We start from the raw sequence: 17,408 nt of genomic DNA, 5'->3' as shown, positions 1-17,408 counted from the left end.
GTGCCCCCCTCCGAAGATTGTAAAATGTTCTTGCTCAAAAGAGCAGCGAACTGAAAGCCAAACATTACACGAAAATTGTGTGTTAAATTAAAAAAAGGGAACGAGAGAGCTTGATGTTGGAAATAAATTGAGCAAAATGGTGGCAGCTACTTAAGTGAAAATATTTTTGCGCTTGTAATAACTTGGCTGGGGCTGCTCTAACCACAGTCTGGGCCTGGCCAAAAAGAGGGCCAAAAAGCGCAACACGAAAGGCGCTTAAGTGCTGTGGCTTTGGGTTAGGGATGGGTAAAGAAAACTCATCAAGCATGAAAATCACGTAAAAATAAGTTCAATTTAAATCGAAGACACTTTCTTGTGAGTAATATAAATTGATATAAATTTAATAATAACTAGATATTTTACTTGAAAAAAAGTATTTCTTAGCTTCAAACTAACTATTTAGAAACAAACTATCTGAAAAACAACGTTTATTTCGCTACACTAAATATGAATTATGAATATGAATATAAATTATAACGGCTCTGTTTAAATTTTGGAATCGTTTCAAAACACCGCATAAAATATTTGCATTTATGCTTCCCGTGAGTTCATTAGTTACCAAGGCACCATCTCTAGAAAGGCCTTTTAGATCTGGGCTGCATTCATACGTTTTCGATTAAGCCCGTCTTGGTCTACTTTGCCGAAAACGGAAAGCGGAAATTTACACAAAGAAAGGATGTAGCACAGAAACGGCTATAAGAGGGAATCGCAGCTGTAGCTGCGCTTGCATCAGCGTCTCAGGCCCAAAGTGGGCTAAAATTGTAGCACGAGTATGACTGACAGACCATTAATTTTGGATTACCCGGACCCACGACCACCAGCTCCGTAGCTCCGCTCCATCTTCAGCTCCAGCTGAAGTCGTCGACAGGAGGCCACCATCGACAAAAAGTGCACATACACTTGCAAAAGCCGTTCCTCAGACGAGGCCATAATGGCCCGACACACATTTCGACCGCTCCCTTTCGGTTTGGTGGTCGTTAACGTTAATGACAACTTAAGTGGTCATGTATAATTTCTGTAAATTATTGCCCACCTATGCAACAAACTGGTAACAATAAAGTGGCCCAAACGAAATAGGCATTGTTAAAAGGTTTAAGGAGTACTTTAATTCAGAAGTAAAGCCAAAGGTATTTATATTATTTTATCCTTTAAAGAATTGCATTTATATTAGTTTTAATGCTTTTCAGCTTAAAAAGTAATCTATATATACATTAAAATCTAGATTTCCAAAACGGTGACCTTTGTGGCGGCAGTGTCAAAATAATAACATTGGTCGAGCCATAACAAAGGCGACGACAAATCTAATTACATTATAAGCCTTTTAGGGGCATACAAGCCAAAAAGCGTAAAGTTTTCATGCCGACAGCAATAAAACTGTCGACTCAGACACTTTTCTGTAAGAAGTCTTCTCTACCCAAAAACCAAAACCCAAAAGATGTCGAGACCCGAATTCAATTAATGTAATTCAGTTGAACAGGGAAACTAATTTGGCCACCTTTGGCTGACTGAAAAATAAAATTGCAACTAATTAAGTAATGAGTGATACGGATACAGGAGTACCAAAAAACTTCTTCAAAGTTTGCTTGCCAAACTACTTAGGTTCAACAAGGAAACTAAATCGTGTGCATTAAAGTGTATATATACATACGCTTGAGTCAAGCAGCCTAAATGTACAAATCTCGAGACATAAATCACAATTTCTTTGCCATTAAGACGAGACCGCAAAGATTTGCGGCTGCGCTGGGTTCGCTGATGGCATGGGAATCCGAAACTGTTTGGTGCCGAGTTCCAGCTGTGTCAGTGGCTTTCGCGCCCGGATCCCCGACATCAAACAAAGAGGAAAAAAGTTACAAACTGAGGGTTTCCTTAGCTTACCAGCATTACGGCCATAAAACTTGTGGTCCAACAATAGAACAGTCTCATAATTTAAATCCATTTGCCTTTTTAAGACTGCATTAAACATTCCCTATCATCAGATATATAATTTATTAAGACAACCAAAATCGGAATAATCTGTTAATGTAAATTATATCTCCATTGTTATGCGCAACTGCTCATCATACCCTCGCCCAATTTGATGCCCTTTGCGATACTCTCCTTCAAAATGGGTAGCATACAATCTAGAGCTTGCCTTTCGTCATCATCCAAATCGGGCAATCCTGTGTTTTCCTTGACACCTTGGGGTCCCAGTATCAGTGGGGTGGCGAAGAACTCGGCCTCCGTGACATCGGACTCCACATAGGCACATTCCACAATGCACTCGTCCTTCGAACCCTTGATACCCTTTATCAACGAGCTTACAAACTGAGCGGCTGCATAGGCCATCGATAGGGTGGCCGATCCCAGGCCATCCTTGGCATTAACTACCTCTGTGCCCGCATTTTGGATGCGTTGGATCAGAGCCTCGCGTTCCTTATCGGTACCCTTATAGGGGGGATCACACTGCGACAGGATGGGCAGGATGGTCCGACCTGTATGGCCACCGATTACGGGTATATTCACTTTCTGTGGATTAACGTTGAGAATGTCCGCTACAAAGGTCTGGGCTCGTACCACATCCAGAGTGGTGACACCAAATAGTCGATTCGGGTCGTATGTACCCTTTGCCTTAAGGATCGTGGCCACGATGGGTACTATCACATTGATGGGGTTCGTGATGAAGGCAAGCATGGCACCGGGACAAACTTCGCTAGCCGCAAAAGCCACTTCGCAGGCAACGCTGGCATTCACGTCCACCAAATCTTCGCGCTTCATTCCGGGCTTACGTGGCAAACCCGCCGGTATCACCACTATATCAGCCTTATCCATAGCTTTTTTTAAACCATTCTTACCCTCAAATGGGCACACTGAAGCCCGGGTGTTGATATGAGATAAGTCTACTCCCACTCCGGTTGTATTCTTAATGTCGTACAGCGACAGGGTTGAGATTAGCGGATTTTGCTTGAGAAGAAGGGACAGCGGCTGACCGATTCCACCCACCGATCCCACAACGGCGACCTTGAGGCCTCGGTTGATATATCCAAGCTGCTGGACCTTCAGAGGCAGTTTTCCAACATGGGTTAACAATGTAGAGGCCAAAAACATTTTATAATTTTTGTTTAATATGTTAAAATTTCAAGTGGGTTTCGATACGAGGAGAAGTGTAATCAAAAGGTAAGTCGTAAACTTACTAAAATTTAGGATGCCTTTCTTTTATTTTATCTGATTAGTAGGCTTTTGCTTTTAAGTGTCAACAGTTGGAATCCGGCAACAATATTCATTATATTCTGAGCAAAATGTTGTTACTGAAAAGTCTTAAAAGCCAGGCAAAACTAGCTGCATGCCGAGCTGTGGTCCGCACTTTAAAGGTCGCCGTTGTGGGTGCCGGAGGAGGAATTGGACAACCGCTATCGCTTCTGCTCCGTCGCAGTCCTGGAATCGATGAGCTGGCTCTACATGATCTAAGCGAAATGAAGGGCATTGCTGCGGATCTATCCCATATTAGCCAAACGGGAAAGGTGATAGGTTTTACCGGAGAACAGGAACTAGAGTCGGCGGTGAGTGGAGCTGATGTGGTGGTCGTGGCCGCAGGAATGCCACGTCTGCCAGGAATGCAAAGGGATCACCTGATGGCTGCCAATGGAAATATTGCAGTGAAAGTTGCCACTGCCATTAGCAATGCCTCTCCACGAGCTCATCTTGCCTTTATCACCAATCCCGTCAACATGATTGTGCCCACCGCAGCTGAGGTTCTTAAGGCCCATGGAACTTTTGATTCTCGACGACTCTTCGGTATTACGACTCTGGATGTGGTGCGATCGAAAAAGTTCATTGGTGATTCTATGAACATATCTCCGAATGAAGTTAACATTCCAGTTATTGGTGGCCATGCGGGGATTACAATTCTACCGCTCATTTCGCAGTGTCAGCCGAAATATAGATGTGATCCCCAGGAGATTCAGAAACTAACTCATCGCATTCAGGAGGCGGGCACCGAGGTGGTGAATGCCAAAGCTGGAAAAGGATCTGCCACCCTATCGATGGCTTATGCTGGCGCTACTTTCGTGGACTCCCTGCTGCGTGGAATTGCTGGACAGGAGGGTCTAATCGAGTGCGCCTTTGTCGCCTCCAAGCTAACCGACGCCCCATTCTTCGCTAGTCCATTGGAATTGGGAAAGGATGGTATCAAGCGCTATATACCACTTCCACAGATGAGCGACTACGAAAAGGAGGCTTTGGAAAAGCTACTACCTATTCTACGACAGAATGCCGACGAGGGTGTCAATTTTGCCAAAACGATTTTGAGTGGACAATCACATTCTCCCATTCCAGCGGCCTTGCCGTAAGCAAATAAAATATGTTTTACTGTATTATCTACTTACTAATAAAGGAAAAGGTATCTATAGATTTTATTAATAGCACGGAAAGTTTCCAGAAATGAAAAAATGTATATTTTGCCTCAACGAAAATCTTTGGCGGAAATATCTGGTAGGAGTAAAGATTTTATTTGGCATTTTATCTGGATTACATCCTTCAGGCAGTTTTGTCTTTGTAGCCGTCTAGACAAAGCACAAAAACCATTCTATGGCAACCGGGAGCTTGAATGGTTACATTTAGTTAAATATTTTCAAGGTAATTGGGTAAGGATTGGATACGAGGATCTTTAAATTCATTTGCTTTTATTTCTGTTTAAATGGCCGCAAATAAATTGCGGCCAAAATATTTCTGTGGGCCAGCGTATATCGTCTGGCAGTAAATTACATTTGCACTGAGACCAGCTCAGCTCGACCTGCTAACAAATTGCTTGGCCATCTTTGGCTCCCCCGGAAAACTCGAACATCCTTCCCATGTGTGGCCCCCAAAAGTAGGCAGCAATTTTCTTCACTTTATTTCACACTCGGCCCGTAAAACGAAAAACACATTGGGTGTGTCCATTTTATCTTGTTGTCCCCCCATTGCCCAAAAGGAAAGTGGGTGGTGGCCCGACAACTTTCTTGCGACCCAGTTTCACTTTCGCCAGGAGTTCACCTGGCCAAGTTTCGAATTGAGCGTGTGTATGTGAGTAATTCCACTATTGCGGCTGCATTTGTTGCTGCCACCCGGTCTGACAACATATAAATTAAGCCCAGGCATTTCGGGCAACATGTTGGCCAGAAAATGTATTTCCAAATAACAAAACATGGGCCCCAAAAAGGTGTCTCAGTTAAGTGGCTTTCCAAGTCATTACGTGGGTTGATAATATGGCACTTCAGGATTTGAGAAGGATCATAAACGGAAGACATGAAATATTAATTTTATTTTTTTTTAGCATGCGAATCTATAGAATAAATTATTTCCTTTTCCGCACGAATATGGTTTCCCCAGTTACACCGTATTTCGTTTGCCTATAATGCTTTTCTCTGGCACCTCATAAATTTTCGGTTTCTGGCCTCCGGGCAATTTGTTGGCATTTTGTGGTCATATATTTCATATGCAACACTTTCTCTTTATGGGTTAACTAATTGCAGGAAAAATCTAAGCCACATCAGCAAACAATTTCTGGCCAAAAAAATTTCCACAAGTTTGGGAGCACTCTTATTTCTGATTTGGCTTCCCTCCCAGATTTCTGTTTATTTGGGCACAAACTTTTTGTGGGTCATGCCAAGTGTTTACCTGAGCATCGCAAAACTTTATTTATTAGCCAAAGTCATTTGGGCCCGAGTCCACTTTCGCTGTTGATCTTTACGGGCGTATTAAAAAAGTTGCCAAGTAGCAAAATCATAATACTACAACTTGGTTTTTTATCGGTGAGTTTCGGTTGGCTTTTAGTTTCGTTCTTATTTAATGCAGCAATCAATAACTAAATGATGTCAAAGGGTATAAAAACGCTTCTTCTTAATTCTAATTAAAGTGCTGGCGCTTCTATAACACATGTTCTTTGAAAAAGATTTATATGCCACATCCCTTTCTCGGACCAATGCGAACCCGAAATGCGAATCCGAGCAGAGTCGTTTCACGCTTATCAAAACAAATAAATTCCTCCGGCTAAATGTGCTCATTTATCTTAATTTAGCAGTTTAGAATGCCCGGCGAGCGAGGGGGAGTTGAACAATAATTTTTCACACTATTTTCATAGATCCTTGTCAAAATAGGAAAGCGCCTCAGGAAGCCGGAAGTCCGAGCAGCTGGTCCATTGCTAAAGGCCCAGAGCGTTTAATTTCCATGGAGCTCCACATAAATTTTCCAGTTGGCTGTAATTTTTGGCCATGGTATTGAGAAGGGGATCCTTTTTGTGGGCAGTAAACAAGGCAACCCAAAGTTGCAGCTCGGAATTCGCTTTCGATGCGAATTTATGGCCATTGCCTTTACCTTTGGCCGCTCGTTTTTTCCTGTATTTTGTTTTTTTGGAGGTAATTTATTTAGAGAGCGGCCAAAACAAACACGTTAATTTCGCAAATTAGTAGCATGTGTTGTCCGCCTCACTGGGACTTAATTAGTTTAAAAGGCCCGATCCGGCGGATCGATAAGTCCAACAGTTGCGAGTTCCGAGCTGAAAGTTAGGAGTTGTCCGAGTCGGTGGCCCATAACTTTGCTATACTTTTGCACTTGTCAGCGGGCAGGACGAAGGAGATGAATTGGAGAGGCTTCTGCCAAGAGCTACGGAGTCGATGTAGTGGCCCTTGGCTCATGGATCTCCATAAATTCCTGGCCAAAATGGCGCTGGCTGCCAAAACTATTACTCACACTCCTCCGCCAAACGAAAGGCGGAAGGATAATTCAAATTGTCCATTACGCGCAGCTGCCGCTCGATTTGAGTCCTTTGGCAATTGGCCGGGTACTCGCCCGCGAGTCCTGCCAAGTTTTCCTGCTTTTGTTTGTCTTCATAAATTTTACTTTCAAAGGCAATTTCAACTGAATTTAAGTCAGTTTGTCCGTGACGATGACGCTCGGGGACTTCGATGGTTAATTGCGAATCAACAGAAGCTCGATTAAAGCAAAAAAATAAAAAAGAAATCAACCGCCAGTGCCAATCAATAAAAACAATTGAAAACCAATCAGAGTTTAATTACCGCAACAAAACGCTGATGAGACTTCGACAGTAAACAGAAAATCCCGTACAAGGAGCGAAATCACCAAACCATAAATCAATAGCAAACAAAAACACTCCTGGGCGAGGGGAGCAGCATATTCGAGCATATCCTGGATCCTGGAGCCTGCGGCAGGGACCAGGGAGCATGTAGCGTGGAGCACATGAGGCGCAACCAAGTAGACCGCAGAATAAAGGCAACAATAAAAACTGGCAATAGGATGGACTCGTAAAAGAGCGGGTGCCACGAGGATGCCCATAAACAAAGAAGTAAACAAGCGCCAAGTACAATACACATACTCAAACATGCAGGCACGGCGCATATACACAGTATATATGTCTGTACATAAAAGTGTCTCCTTGGGTGGACTTCCGCCGGAAATGGAGTGCAGAACGAGCAGCACTTGTCTGCTGATATCAGCAGCCATAGACAAGCGCATAAAAGCCTGCTAACCAGCTCAAAGGCATCATCATTACAAGCTTGACACGAATATAAACTGAATGAACAAACAAGTAATGTGCGAAATGAATTCAACACAAATGTGGGCTAAAAAATGTGTCATTCGAAAAAAATTCGTTGATTTTACTAAATAATTTATACAAACACATCCAATAATTTAATTCGGCACTAAGCCATTATGGTTAACATTTTTTTTATTGATTGAGTACTTGGCGCTTTTTCCCTAGATTCGCATCACTGATTTCTTGTTATACCAGCAGTTGGTTTTCCCAAGAATTGATTTAATATTGCTCAATTAGGTCTTCAAATCTGGCCTCCAAAAGCAACTAGTTTCCTTTGTGGGCAATTCAGTCATAGTTGAAAGCAGGATGCAGTTGCACGACCATATGAAGTATATAGACTTGGGTTGCTGGATGTCATGCATACCAAGATATCAATGGAAAGGACGCCCTGCTGAAAGACAGTTGTACGCTTCGGAGCAAAGGATAGTGTTCCTTCTTGGATCCATTTGCCAGATATACCAGATTGCTGGAGTGCTCATCTATTGGTATTGCAATGGACGGCTTGCCACGGACAACGGCACCTTTGTGGCACAATTATCTGAAATGTGCAGTTCTTTTTGTATAACATTTGTGGGATTCTGTAACGTATATGCGATCTCTATAAACCGCAATCAAATTGAAACATTACTCGAGGAGCTTCATCATATATATCCGATATGCACGAAAAATCACTATCGATGCCAGCATTACTTTGACATGGCCATGAGAATAATGCGAATTGAGTTCCTTTTCTATATGATCTTTTACGTGTGCTACAATAGTGCACCAGTATTGTTGCTTCTTTGGGAACACTTGCACGAGGGATATGATCTTAGCTTCAAGACGCAGACCAACACTTGGTTTCCATGGAAAGTCCATGGGTCGGCACTTGGATTTGGTATGGCTGTACTAAGCATAACCGTGGGTTCCTTTGTGGGCGTGGGCTTCAGTATAGTCACCCAGAATCTTGTTTGCTTGTTATCCTTCCAACTAAAGTTGCACTACGATGGAATATCTAGTCAGTTAGTATCACTTGATTGCCGTCGGCCTGGAGCTCATAAGAAGTTAAGGATTCTCATCGCCTACCACTGCCGGATCCTTCAGCTGGGCGACCAAGTCAATGACATATTGAACTTCGTATTCGGCTCCAGCCTAGTGGGTGCTACTATTGCCATATGTATGTCAAGTGTTTCTATACTGTTACTGGACTTTGCATCTACCTTCAAGTATGTCAGTAGTCTAGTGGCATTCGTCCTCTACAACTTTGTCATCTGCTACATGGGAACCGAGGTCACTTTAGCTGTGAGTACGAACATGTGTCTTAGACATTTAATAGATTTCTATATAACTTTGATACTATAACTACACTAAATAGTAAATAAAACAGTTGTCACCTTCAGGCTCACTTTTGTAGCATATGTGCAGCTTACCTAAGCATATATCATTCCTTGTGAAGAACTGATTCTTCGGGAAAATAGTATTTATAAGGTATCAGTACTTATTGATTGGAATGGATTATGATGTCACTATACACTATACTATACGATGGTCGAAACGCAGTTGCCATTTTCTCAGGAACCCTAATATAGATGATTACAAATTACTCAATTCGATTTTTACAGGCTAGCTTATAAAGGTCGGTAATATAGCGCAATTACGACAGTCACGGTTTAGAGCAGGATGGAATTTGAAGGCTACTTTAAGTATTTCGACAGCAGTTTGCGTCTGGCGATGGTTCCACGATTTAAGTGGTCCCAGAGGTCAGCAGAGGAAGATTTGTATCCAACGTTTAGAAGAGCATTCTTTTTGCTAGGTAGCTTTTGCCTAGCTTATCAATGTATTGGAGTAATTATAGATTGGTCCATATGCGGACGGAAGGCAGCGGATACCCAAATTTTCGTTGCTGATATCTCAGAGGCTACAGGTGCTCTGATGCTAGTTGCAGTTGGTTTTTTTAATATATGTGTCCTCTCGAATCGTCGTCCTGAGATTGAAATTTTGCTCACAGACCTAAGAGAACTATATCCAAGACCCAGAGATAGAAATTACCGCCAGCAGTCCAATTTTAAATGGCAAATAGTTTGATGAAATTCGAGTTTATATACTTTTGGATGTTCACCATGTATTACAACATTGCTCCTCCTGTGGTTATGATGTACGAATATCAAATGGATGGTATGGAAATGAGATATAAGACTCAGATTAATACTTGGTATCCTTGGAATGTCTATGGTTCAGCAATCGGATACGGTGTTGGTCACTTTGCCACACTTATCGCCTCTATTGAGGGCGTTGCCTTTTCCTTGGGCACTCACAATATCATCAGCATTATCACCTATCAATTGAAGTTGCACTTCGACGCTATATCCAATCAATTACTCAAGCTGGATTCTCGTCATCCTGGCGCCAATCAGGAATTGAGAAGGCTTCTCGCATACCATAGTCATGTTATACAAATAGCCGATTGGCTTGTAGCGGCTTGTTCTTTTCCACAACTGCACTTTGCATGACAAGTGTAGCTATTGTGCTTCTCGATTTGCAATCTGCAATTAAGTGCTTAAATGGTCTTATTGCCTTTATCGTATACAATTTTGTCATCTGCTTCTTGGGCACTGAGTTCACATTAGCGGTAAGTTTTAAAGTTATTTTATATATTATTACCATATCATATTTTGAAATAGGTGGATCCTTGTGATAGTTAGGATTCGACTAAAGCGATCTTACTATTCATTAAAATTATTTTTTTCTCTAACAAAATTTAGCTTTTGGAAAATCTTGTCTCCTTCTATAACCTTTAAAGATCTAATTGATGCTTAAATATTCCAATAATTTGTTCCTAAATTGCCCCGACCAAGTGCTTCCCATTATGAATTTTAAAACCGAAGACTTTCAAAAATTCGTTAGTAACCAGCTGCTCCAGTTGGCAGTTGGTTCTCACCAGTAATCGTCCCACCAATTACATTAATACGTCTGGGATTACGGTGCCATAATCCAGTAATAATTCAGGACCAGATGCAGTTGGAGGACTTTATGCGGTACCAGGACCTCGTGTGTCAAGCGGCCCAACTTCCCAGATACACGTGGAATGGCAGACGATCCTTGGAAGTCAAACGCAACTTGGCAAAACGCATTATCTTCTGGCTTGGAGCAATAAATTTGATTTATCACAATATTGGCTGCGTCATGTACGGATATTTCGTTGATGGAAGAACGGAAGATCCAATTGGTTATTTAGCTGAATTGGCATCTGTGGCCAGCATGCTTGGATTTACCATTGTGGGCACCCTCAACTTGTGGAAGATGCTGAGCCTTAAGACCCATTTTGAGCACTTACTAAATGAATTTGAGGAAGTATTTCAACTAACCAAGCACAGGGCGTATCGCACACACCACTATCAAGAGGAATATAAGCGTCATATAAGAAATACGCTTATTTTCTATACCTCTGCCGTTGCCTACTACAACTCACTACCAATTCTTCTAATGATTCGGGAACATTTGTCGAACTCACAGCAGTTGGGCTATAGGATTCAGAGTAGTACCTGGTATCCCTGGCGGGTTCAGGGATCAATTCCTGGATTTTTTGCTGCTGTAGTCTGTCAAATCTTTTCGTGCCAAACCAATATGTGCGTCAACATGTTTATCCAGTTTCTGATCAACTTTTTTGGTATCCAGCTAGAAATTCACTTTGATGGTTTGGCCAGGCAGCTGGAGACCATCGATGCCCGCAATCCCCATGCTAAGGATCAATTGAAGTATCTGATAGTATATCACACAAAATTGCTTAATCTGGCCGACGGAGTTAATCGATCCTTTAACTTTACGTTTCTCATAAGTCTTTCGGTATCCATGATATCCACCTGTTTTCTGGCATTTTCCATGACCATGTTCGACTTTGGCACCTCTCTAAAACATTTAGTCGGACTTTTGCTATTCATCACATATAATTTTTCAATGTGCCGCAGTGGTACGCACTTGATTTTAACGGTAAGTTTTTGATATCCTGTACATAAGTTATTGCGAGGTGTACATACGTTTTTGGTTGATAATGATGAAATAGTAAATGTATATCGATCATCTTATTCTTTTAACAATGAGTAGTCTTTTTATCATATTGGTGCCCTGATAAAGCTTCTCTTTTCAGAGTGACAAAGTATTGCCAGCGGCCTTTTATAACAATTGGTATGAGGGCGATCTTGCTTATCGAAGGATGCTCCTCATCCTGATGATGCGGGCTACGAAACCTTATATGTGGAGAACTTACAAGCTGGCGCCTGTATCCATTACTACATATATGGCAGTGAGTTTTCCTTACTTACATGGCTTATATTATTTAATTTTAATTCATGTTTTGGCTTTCAGACATTGAAGTTTTCATATCAAATGTTTACCTGTGTGCGGTCCCTGAAATAAGAGGAGCAAAAAAGAGTTAAGCTCTCAAAATAATATAAATGTGCATGTCGTAGTGTTGAACTTAGTTTGTAGATCAAAAATTTATATTAGAAAACTAAAAAAAATCATCAATATCAGCTCTGAAAAGTTGTTTATTAAAATATTTAGTAAATCATACATTCTAATGTGTTATTTTACTTAATGAAAATGACATAATTCCGAATACAATTATTCGAATTTTTATGTTTAAATAAAACTGCTTTGCCTAGAGCTAATTAAAAATTCTTAAAATTTGTGAGAGAACCCACATAGTTGACCCATTAACTTTTTCACACTCACTGCACAAGAATGCAAAATAAAAGAAGCCCCTGAACAACGCCATTTAAGACGACATGAAAGACAAAAACCTCGGGTTGCACGGATATGGAAGGATATTTCAAGGAAGCCAACTGAGTGCCCGCTTCAGTGCATTTCTGGCTGGAACTAAGCAAACTTATTAAAGCCAGACAAAGGTTGTCAGGGTCGTGGATTTTCGGGGGATGTGTCCAGATTTTCATTTGGGAAATGCAGGAGCGTAAAATTAAGTTCTTTGCAAAAATTTCTGGAATTATGTACAAGTCACCTGGCGGTTTCTTCAGTCGGGCAATCGCCGCCCTTCATACGCCGGCTCTGAGTGGCTGTGATGAGTGTGATTATCACGTCGTTATCCTGGATCAGTGGCAACAGCGTTACCATCGCATTTTGCACACCAACTTCTCATTCTTCAGCTTGCTCGGACCCTTGTCCTTGTTTTATATAATAACATTTTAATTCCCTTAATACACGCTACGCTGCTCGCAAAGCCAAACAAACCGAAAGCCCGCCCAGTCGCTGTTGCCTGTTTTTTTGGTTCTGGCCCTCAAGTTGGCCAAGAATTTTGCTGTTTTTTCGGTTAGTTCGCTTTGCGCGTGCAAATCATTAATCATGAGCAGAGCATATTTATTGTCCTGCTTTCGATGACAGCTTTTTGCTGGCCATGGATTTTCCACGTTCCATTTAATGCCAGCGCTTCTCTCGATTAAAGTTTTAATATTTAAAATGCGAAGCGGTGAAATTCGTGCTTTTTACAGTCGTGAAAATTTGATATTTCGTTTTGACGGAAAAATAACATGGTTTGTTTTTATAACATTTTAACAGACTTCAAAATGAAGTTATTTGTTATTTAACACTTTTCTTTTAGTAGAGACATGACTTTTCAGGAGCGGATTTTCCTATATAGCCTAAAGTGTTGGTTTTCAAACTTACCAGTAGGAGTCTTAATTTTTAAAAGAACAGATTAAATTTTTGTTGACTAGCCAATTTATTTCATAGAAACTAAAACCCTAATCCCAGGCTATCAGCATTTTTGCTCATTCCAGCGATTATATGGGCTAATTGTAATCGGTCATCTTTAGTTTTGCTAAGCCTTTCCAGTTGACAGCTTACAAAAGCACGTTTGCCAGTTAATTGAGTCATCAGCTTAGACAACAGCAGGGGTGGCCATATGAAAAAGATTGTGAATTGCCCAATCATGTGGAAGTGACACACGACCCAGTGCCCATGACAATGGCCAAAGGAATAGAGATTTCTGTCCAGAGGGAGTCATCCGCACACACAGAATCGACAGTCTGTATAAAAATTGACTAGACCAAGGGGAGTGGTGGCTCCACCACAGGATTCAACTGCAGGATCATCATTGCAGGCATTTGCTTCGTGCTTGCCCTGGGCTCCAAGTCCTGACCATAGCCTTTATAAGTTTTTAGCAAACAAAGGCGGCTTGTTACAGCAACATGGGTCTTGGGAATTGGTTGGGTGAACCAAAACAAACCAAACTGGGCTGAGCTGAGCTGCGATGTGCATTTAAAATTGCATACACAAAACACGAAAATTCCCAGAGCCCTGCTGCCGCCAGAGACCAAACCACAAAATGTACTCAAACAACATGTCTCAGTTTCGTAGCTAAACTTGGTCCAATTTTGGGGGAGAGACGGGGTGAGGTCTTGGCCGATTCACCCAAAATGGTAATTGAAAATGTTATGTGATATTGGTGGAGGGTGAAGCTATATTGTGGTCGAGCGAAAGGTAGGACATAATTGGCTTTGGTTTGAAACCGTTTAAAAGTTATAGACTACATGGTAACAATCTTGTCTTGGGGCAATTTTGGGGGAAATGCTTCGTTACATTTTAAAGGTGGGGATCTTAAGCCACATTGTGTTAAAGGTTTGAACTTTTTTGGCAATCAAAGAAAAAGTTTGTGATTCTTATAACTACAGCTTTAAGACCTCTTTCATTTTAAATTCTTTAACGATAAATTTATTTTCAATATGCCCCTGCCTCTGCTAAGTGAACCACTTACAAAAGCTAGTCCGTTGTCCATCAATTACTTAGCCTTATCTGTTTAGGCCATATGGTGTCACCCCAACTTGCGGCTGCGGGGCGCAAAAATGTAATAAAAACGGGATGGTGAAATTTTTACACACAATTTAGACACATTTCCGCACGTAGTCGGGACCCAGCCTAAGCTCCATGTGCTGGAAAACAAAAGCTAAAGCAAGTCAAAGAGGAAAAACCACGACTGCGGAAAACGTCAAAAAATGCGACGGAGAGGATATAATGTTGGTGGGTTTCCCCCCAACGAAAAAAACTAAAACACAATGTAATGGAATACAATATGCTCTCCATTTAAAGTTTAATGTCTAGACATGAAATATATATAAAAATACATTTTGTAAACTTGAATTTATCTTCTTTAAGTTTTATGGAATTGGAATAAGAAATATTTGTTTTAAATGTAGCTTAAAGAGCATTAGAAAGTCTGCGTTGTCCTATAAAAGTGGGGTAATGGTATGGTATTCTCTTTTGTGCCGGCCAACTTGAAATAACGCCAGCACTTGCTTCCCAAAAAATCTGTTAGCATTTGTGTCTATTAAGCGAGAGCAATAAACTTCATAAATTCCACAAATTAGAATGATTAAATTTCATGTCCATGTAATTTCTAGCCAACAGACGTGCCACCGCTTTGGGTAATCAAATTTTTTCAAAGCCAGCCTGCCGACAAAATCAATGGAAAGCGATTTGACAAAAGGCTGGGTCAACACCTTTGATCTGCTGGCTAAACGCAAATGCAAGCGGCTGTCATCGTAGGACTTTCCCATCGATTGAATAATGCTTGTCAATCTATCTTGACATGGTAATCAGGTTCAAAAAGTTGTCGATTTTGTCGATACAGTAGAAACTACTTCAACTGATTTAATTGTATATTTCCTGAAGCGTGTTTGTTTTAACACTCGAAATCTGTAGTTGTAAAATTTCTTAAAAAATTATAATAATTTAATTCCGGCTCTCTGTGCTATAATTACCTTAGTGCATGCTCTTTATATGAAAGCCAATTGCTTTTGTATATAAGTGATGTCTACTGTTTATCGAATATACCATGCTGCAATTGTCGGTTGTTCGGAAGCGACACAAATTGGTCATATGATGTCCGGCGATAATTATTGTCAATTTATTGAATGCTCATTATTGAAATATCACTCATACGCCACAGAGGCATGCTAATAAACCCATTGAAATGAACGCTCCATGTCCGCAGCGAACTTTTAGGGCCGCAACCGCGACGCAGTTGCCACATTTGCTTGTATGCGTCTGATAAATGTAGATACGTACAGCTAAGCTCACAAAAATAGTGTCGCCTAGACATTTTTGTCAAGAAAAAACACAATTCCTTTGGGTAAAAAATGGGTAGAACCACAAAATGAAAAATGTTAATTCGAATATAGTATTGAATATTAGGAGCTAAATAAAATATTGATCTACATATTTATAATTTTAAAGTAAAGGAGCATGTACTTGGTCTAACATTTACTGGTGATACTGATATTATTTTGACCGCAATAAAAAAAGTGCTGTATCAGTAGTGAGTGTCAAGTCGTGTCTATGCTGCTATGCTCATCGTATCCGCGATGACCGCGCAATCACGATGACGATGCCACCTATTTCCAATTACCGATGATGCTGAGCGAGCACCAATGAAACATCGACCCACCAATCTACCGATCCACAAACCCACCGACCCGCCAACCCACCAACCCACCGACCCGGCCATGATTGATTGCAACAAAACCAGAATTTGGTTACTGTCATTTAAGCGCCGACTAACTTTCGAGTTGGCCAACACCCAAATCGAGCCTTTATCGTGTCTCCGGACTACGGCGTATGTTTAATGCAGGGTATAATTTTAATTGCGCCCCGGCTGCATTTTTAATTAAACGCAAAATTAAAAATTGATTGCTTTTTGACGCCATAACTTACACGACGATAATGCCCCACTGATGCCACGATCCGCAACCGAGGCAGTCGGCTTTAGTATCTGTGTGGCACACTTTCACGGCATTTAATATTAACAAAATTTAAATCGAGAAGAGCCTTGGTAAAAACCAGGATTGCAAGTGGGTATATAAAATTTGCATTTGCGTGGCACATGCAATGTACGGATAAAGTTTGGCTATTTCGGGCTAGTTGTGTACGTTTTTTCGAGTCCTGTCAGCCGGAAGTAAAAGGTTTTAAGCGGAAGTGCGCAGAGTTGCAGCGACATATTGTGTTCTCGTATCCGAGTGTGTGTGTGTGTGTAATTATATGCTCGGGTATGCTAAATGTTGCGGAGACATGCAAAGCGGGTCTTACCAAGCTGCTAGTTTGTTTTTTGAACGAGGTTAAATGAGGATTGGGCAAATATTAGAAAATGTTTCGCTACTTTCAAAATTTAATAAGCACAATTCGGGCCAAAAGGATTACCCTGGAAATAAAAGGAATTTATTTATTTTTCACTTTATGTAAGGGATTTTTATTTTCATACAAGATTGATTGCGATTGAATTGCTGATTAAATTAAGCATGCAAGAATGGTGATTTACGTGAAGGTTTTGTTGTTCGGGTGACTTGCATTTATTACTCCTCATCGAATGACTATTAACATATAAATGCCACAACTCACCAGTCGTTCGTTTTGGTATTTAATTAATGCCATTTTAATATGGGAAATTAATGAATTTTAATTCAATCGAGCAGCGACCACACGGAAGCATTTAGTGAACGAAAATAAATGCAGGAACATTGTCAATATGCCAGCTGAATGCACTTGATTAATTTGTAAGAATTCTTTAGCCTTACCTATGAATATTGATGGCATGTCAATGGCACTATTAAAATATTCATGTAAGTATTGGCGAAAATGGGTAACCACTTAATCAGTTCAGTTCCATTTTGTGCTGTCATTGTTGTAAAAATACATATGTTACACTGTTTTTAAATATTAACGTTAACGTTAAGCACTTAACTAAGTTTAAGGAGTTCAGTTTTTTGATCAGCAACAACTTGTTAAATATGATCTTTTCTCCTTTTCTAACACTGTCCAG

At 40.8% G+C, this 17,408-nt stretch overlaps 3 protein-coding genes across 4 annotated transcripts; 2 read left to right on the top strand and 1 right to left on the bottom strand.

The window, feature by feature from the left end:
* Nucleotides 1–2,006: 2,006 nt before the first annotated feature.
* LOC6605515 (malate dehydrogenase, mitochondrial) lies at nt 2,007–3,191 on the bottom strand. Its single transcript, XM_002030312.2, has one exon. The coding sequence runs from the start codon at nt 3,121–3,123 to the stop codon at nt 2,080–2,082; it is 1,044 nt and encodes a 347-aa protein (XP_002030348.1). The 5' UTR covers nt 3,124–3,191; the 3' UTR covers nt 2,007–2,079.
* A 74-nt stretch (nt 3,192–3,265) lies between these two features.
* On the top strand, nt 3,266–4,425 carry LOC6605514 (malate dehydrogenase, mitochondrial). The gene has a single exon (XM_002030311.2). It carries the CDS (start codon nt 3,315–3,317, stop codon nt 4,362–4,364), a length of 1,050 nt encoding a protein of 349 aa, XP_002030347.1. The 5' UTR covers nt 3,266–3,314; the 3' UTR covers nt 4,365–4,425.
* Nucleotides 4,426–7,893: 3,468 nt separating this feature from the next.
* LOC6605513 (putative odorant receptor 69a) lies at nt 7,894–12,154 on the top strand. 2 transcript variants are annotated; one of them, XM_032719285.1, is made up of 4 exons: nt 7,894–8,887; nt 10,598–11,572; nt 11,730–11,885; nt 11,948–12,154. In XM_032719285.1, the coding sequence occupies exons 1-4, from the start codon at nt 7,913–7,915 to the stop codon at nt 11,996–11,998; spliced, it is 2,157 nt and encodes a 718-aa protein (XP_032575176.1). In that variant the 5' UTR covers nt 7,894–7,912; the 3' UTR covers nt 11,999–12,154. The 2 variants fall into 2 exon arrangements, with proteins under 2 accessions (XP_032575176.1, XP_032575175.1); XM_032719284.1 differs by lacking the exon at nt 10,598–11,572 and having other exon boundaries at nt 11,948–12,004.
* The last annotated feature ends 5,254 nt before the right edge of the window (nt 12,155–17,408 follow it).

The sequence above is a fragment of the Drosophila sechellia genome, chromosome 3L (assembly GCF_004382195.2).
Source record: "Drosophila sechellia strain sech25 chromosome 3L, ASM438219v1, whole genome shotgun sequence".
Classification (NCBI taxonomy): Eukaryota; Metazoa; Arthropoda; class Insecta; order Diptera; family Drosophilidae; genus Drosophila; species Drosophila sechellia.
Note: the sequence above shows the minus strand (reverse complement) of the source record. Positions and strands in the feature narration are given on the sequence as shown.

Coding starts and splice junctions, on each gene's coding strand:
- LOC6605515 (XM_002030312.2), bottom strand. CDS start 3,123: ATGTTTTTGGCCTCTACATTGTTAACCCATGTTGGAAAACTGCCTCTG.
- LOC6605513 (XM_032719285.1), top strand. CDS start 7,913: ATGCAGTTGCACGACCATATGAAGTATATAGACTTGGGTTGCTGGATG. Junction 11,573..11,729: donor GTACGCACTTGATTTTAACG/GTAAGTTTTTGA, acceptor TTCTCTTTTCAG/AGTGACAAAGTATTGCCAGC. Junction 11,886..11,947: donor CCATTACTACATATATGGCA/GTGAGTTTTCCT, acceptor TTTGGCTTTCAG/ACATTGAAGTTTTCATATCA.
- LOC6605514 (XM_002030311.2), top strand. CDS start 3,315: ATGTTGTTACTGAAAAGTCTTAAAAGCCAGGCAAAACTAGCTGCATGC.